This window comes from Mus caroli, chromosome 7 (assembly GCF_900094665.2).
Source record: "Mus caroli chromosome 7, CAROLI_EIJ_v1.1, whole genome shotgun sequence".
NCBI lineage: Eukaryota > Metazoa > Chordata > Mammalia > Rodentia > Muridae > Mus > Mus caroli.
The window spans coordinates 11,831,195-11,834,595 of NC_034576.1; the positions used below are offsets into that span (position 1 = coordinate 11,831,195).

General features: G+C 45.7%; 1 protein-coding gene across 1 annotated transcript in view; it reads right to left on the reverse strand.

The window, feature by feature from the left end:
* Positions 1–3,401, reverse strand: part of Slc27a5 (solute carrier family 27 member 5) — an 11,684-nt gene that overhangs the window by 2,339 nt on the left and 5,944 nt on the right. Inside the window, exons 4-6 of the mRNA XM_021165972.2 lie at positions 2,687–2,811; positions 368–562; positions 190–280 (exon numbers count right to left, since the gene is read on the reverse strand). Coding sequence (XP_021021631.1) covers positions 190–280; positions 368–562; positions 2,687–2,811 — 411 coding nt within the window. The remainder of the gene's footprint in view (positions 1–189; positions 281–367; positions 563–2,686; positions 2,812–3,401) is intronic.

A 3,401-nucleotide genomic window follows, 5' to 3' on the forward strand; every position in this document is an offset into this window, starting at 1 on the left:
AAAGAAGAAGAAGAAGAAGAAGAAGAAGAAGAAGAAGAAGAAGAAGAAGAAGAAGAAGAAGAAGAAGAAGAAGAAGAAGAAGAAGAAGAAGAGGAAAATTTAAAAAAGGACTTTGGGCAGCTTGTTCCAGCCAAGAAGTGAAAGTAACTACCCCTCACACATCCAAAGCAGGCTTCCTGACCTCCTTACCTGGCTCCACAGGAATGCAAAAACCCTGTTTGTCCCTCAGAGGCTCTGCTGTCTCTAGGTCAAACTGTACAAGCTCAAAGGGAAACAGCATCTGGGATAGAGGGTGGGAAGCATTGGCAAAGGTACCAGGGGCTCAGCCTCAGGACCACCACCACACTGGGGAGTCCCGCTGACTCACTCGAAGGATGCAGCTGGTCCTGCCCACAGCCCCGCAGTGGCCCACATGGTTCATTAAGCCCACATTGCCCTCTGTGGATCCGTAGAATTCCCAGATCCGAACGGGACCAAAACGTTGCTGGAAGTTTTTCCACACATTTGCCCGAAGTCCATTGCCCATGGCCAAACGCACTGTATGTATCTTGTCTTCTGGTTGCTGCAGGGACATCCCAAGAAGTGTCAGAAGGTGGGGCCTGGGGTGGGTGTAGGGTATGGCTAGGAACTCTTTCTGAAGAAGGTAGTTTAGGTGTTAATTTGGAATTACCTGGGAAGTGGTGGTGAGACCTATTCTTAGGGACTCTACCTGAGGTATTTAAGAATGGTTAAGCATGGGTGCTAGGCAAGCCTATAATCCCTGCACTTAGGAAGCCAAGGTAGGAGGATTATTAGTTGAATCTCAAAATGAGCCACTTGGCCAGTTTGGACTATTTAGGGAGAACCCGGAGTCTTTATCTATAGTATCCCTGCAGACATTATAGGGAAGTTTTGACTAGAGAAAGTTGCTTGAAGTCGTTTTTTTGTTTTTTGCTGTTGTTGTTGTTGTTGTTTTAGGTTTTTCAAGACAGGGTTTCTCTGCTCTGTGTAGCCCTGGCTGTCCTGGAACTCAGTCTGTAGACCAGGCTGGCCTCGAACTCAGAAATCCGCCTGCCTCTGCCTCCCGAGTGCTGGGACTAAAGGCGTGCGCCACCACGCCCGGCTTTGAAGTAGCTTTTATCTGCAGAGTTATGTAGCTAGGGGGAACTGGAGTATCCAGGCCATATACAATTATACCACCCACACCTACATCCAAAGTCAATCTCTCACATGCATGCCACCGGCTAATCTAACCTACACAATCTTTCATTGAGACTCTACATGGGTGACTCCATGTGCCAGGATGACAAACCAATATGACCTTAATGTCAGGCAAACTTCTGATCATCTGACACTTCCTGGGGTATGAGAGTTGTTTCTTGGAGGCATTATCTATAAACATTTCTGTTGAGTGGTGACTTTCATTCTATAGGTGAACCTGGGTAACTTGAGCTGTTACCTAATGCACTTTCCTGGGAAGGAGTTTCACAGGGCTTTTGATTTGAAACTGAAGGGGTAAGCCGGGCGTGGTGGCGCACACCTTTAGTCCCAGCACTCGGGAGGCAGAGGCAGGAGGATTTCTGAGTTCGAGGCCAGCCTGGTCTACAAAGTGAGTGCCAGGACAGCCAGGGCTACACAGAGAAACCCTGTCTCGAAAAACCACAAAAAAAAAAAAAGAAAGAAAGAAAAGAAACTGAAGGGGTAGGGAAAGACTCGGGGAGGTGTTGTATTGCCTAGAGACAGTTTCCTAGGGACCACAGCTCACTGCACTATAAGAATAAGAACATCTCACATCTAGTGTGTTTATCCTGAGCCACATTGTTCAAGGTACTTCATTTCATGTTTACAGTGCCCCCCTTCAGGTAGGCGGTATTCTTTTCTTCCCCCCTGTATTTATTATTCATAGTTGTATTTGTAAACTGAGATCCAGGGTTTGGTAAGGTCCAGGTTAGGACTGTTCTTTTCTATGTTTTCTAAATGAAGCCACTGACACTGGACAAGGTACAGGTTACCTTTGTGACAGTTTGACATCTTAGCACAATCTAGACTCACCTGTGGATGTGTAAAGGGTTGTGTAGGTTGGATTGGCCTGTGGCATACCTGTGACAGACTGACTTTGGGAGACCCACCGTAGATGTGGGTGGTATAATTTTATAGGCTGAACTGAGTGAAGGAAAAACATCAAAGTGGGTATTAGCATGCATGCATTCATTGATTACTTGAGGCTGTTGACTGTGGATGTGGTAGGCGAAGCTTCTTTAAATTCCTGCTCCCCTGACTTCGCCACAGTGAGGCACTGCAGCCAAGAATTGTGAGCTAAACAAAGCTTTTATTCCTTATGTTGTTTTTGTATTTTACAACTAAAGGAATCTAACACACACCAGCCCAGGTGACTAGCCATCAAAGCAGCCTACCAGAAAATGTGGAAAGTGTTTGGAACTTGTCCTATGAGGCTCTGTCTTGATGTAGTCTCAGGGTAGCGCAGGCTAGCATTCAACTTCCTGTGTAACCAAGAAGTGACCTTGCTTGAGGCCTATAGCTGAGTCTTTCTGTCTCTGATGTCGGCTCTTGCACGTGCTAGGCCTATGTTCTATTTCTGAGTCAATGTCTTCACTCCTTACCAAAGTCTTTTCTCATAACTTTGAGAAGTCATCTGGGGCTGCAGGCCTATGAGTTTCACTTTGGAGAGTTCATTTTAGAGCCTTACCTCAGGGACGTTACACAAGTACCGCAGGATTTCACCCACGTACAAGATCACTGTTACGCCATGCCGCCGGCACTCAGCCCAGAATCGGGAGGCAGAGAACTTGGGGGCCAGGACACAGGTGGCTCCTGGTATGGAAAAAAAAAAAAAAAAAAGATGATAATGTTCCATGTTGCTGTGAGAAGATATGTGATTACCTGGTTGTGGTATTTCAAATGCAAAATAATGCCAAACTCAGGTGGGCGTGGTGGTGCATGCCTTTAATCCCAGCACTCGGGAGGCAGAGGCAGGCAAATTTCTGAGTTTGAGGCCAGCCTGGTCTACAGAATGAGTTCCAGGACAGCCAGGACTATACAGAGAAATCCTATCTCAAAACAAAACAAAACAACCAACAACAACAACAACAAACAAACAAAACCAAAAAACAAACCAAACAAAATAACAAAAACAAAAGCCAAAAAAATAAATAATGCCACACTCTTTGGCATTGACCAACACACACCTAAAATTCACCAGTGAGGGGGCTGGCGATTTGGCTCAGTGGGTAAGAGCACTGACTGCTCTTCTGGAGGTCCCCAGTTCAAATCCCAGCAACCACATGGTGGCTCACAACCACCCATAATGAGATCTGATGCCTTCTTCTGAGTTCTTCTGGTGCATCTGAAGACAGCTTCAGTGTACTTATTTATAGTAATAAATAAATCTTTTTTTTTTTTTT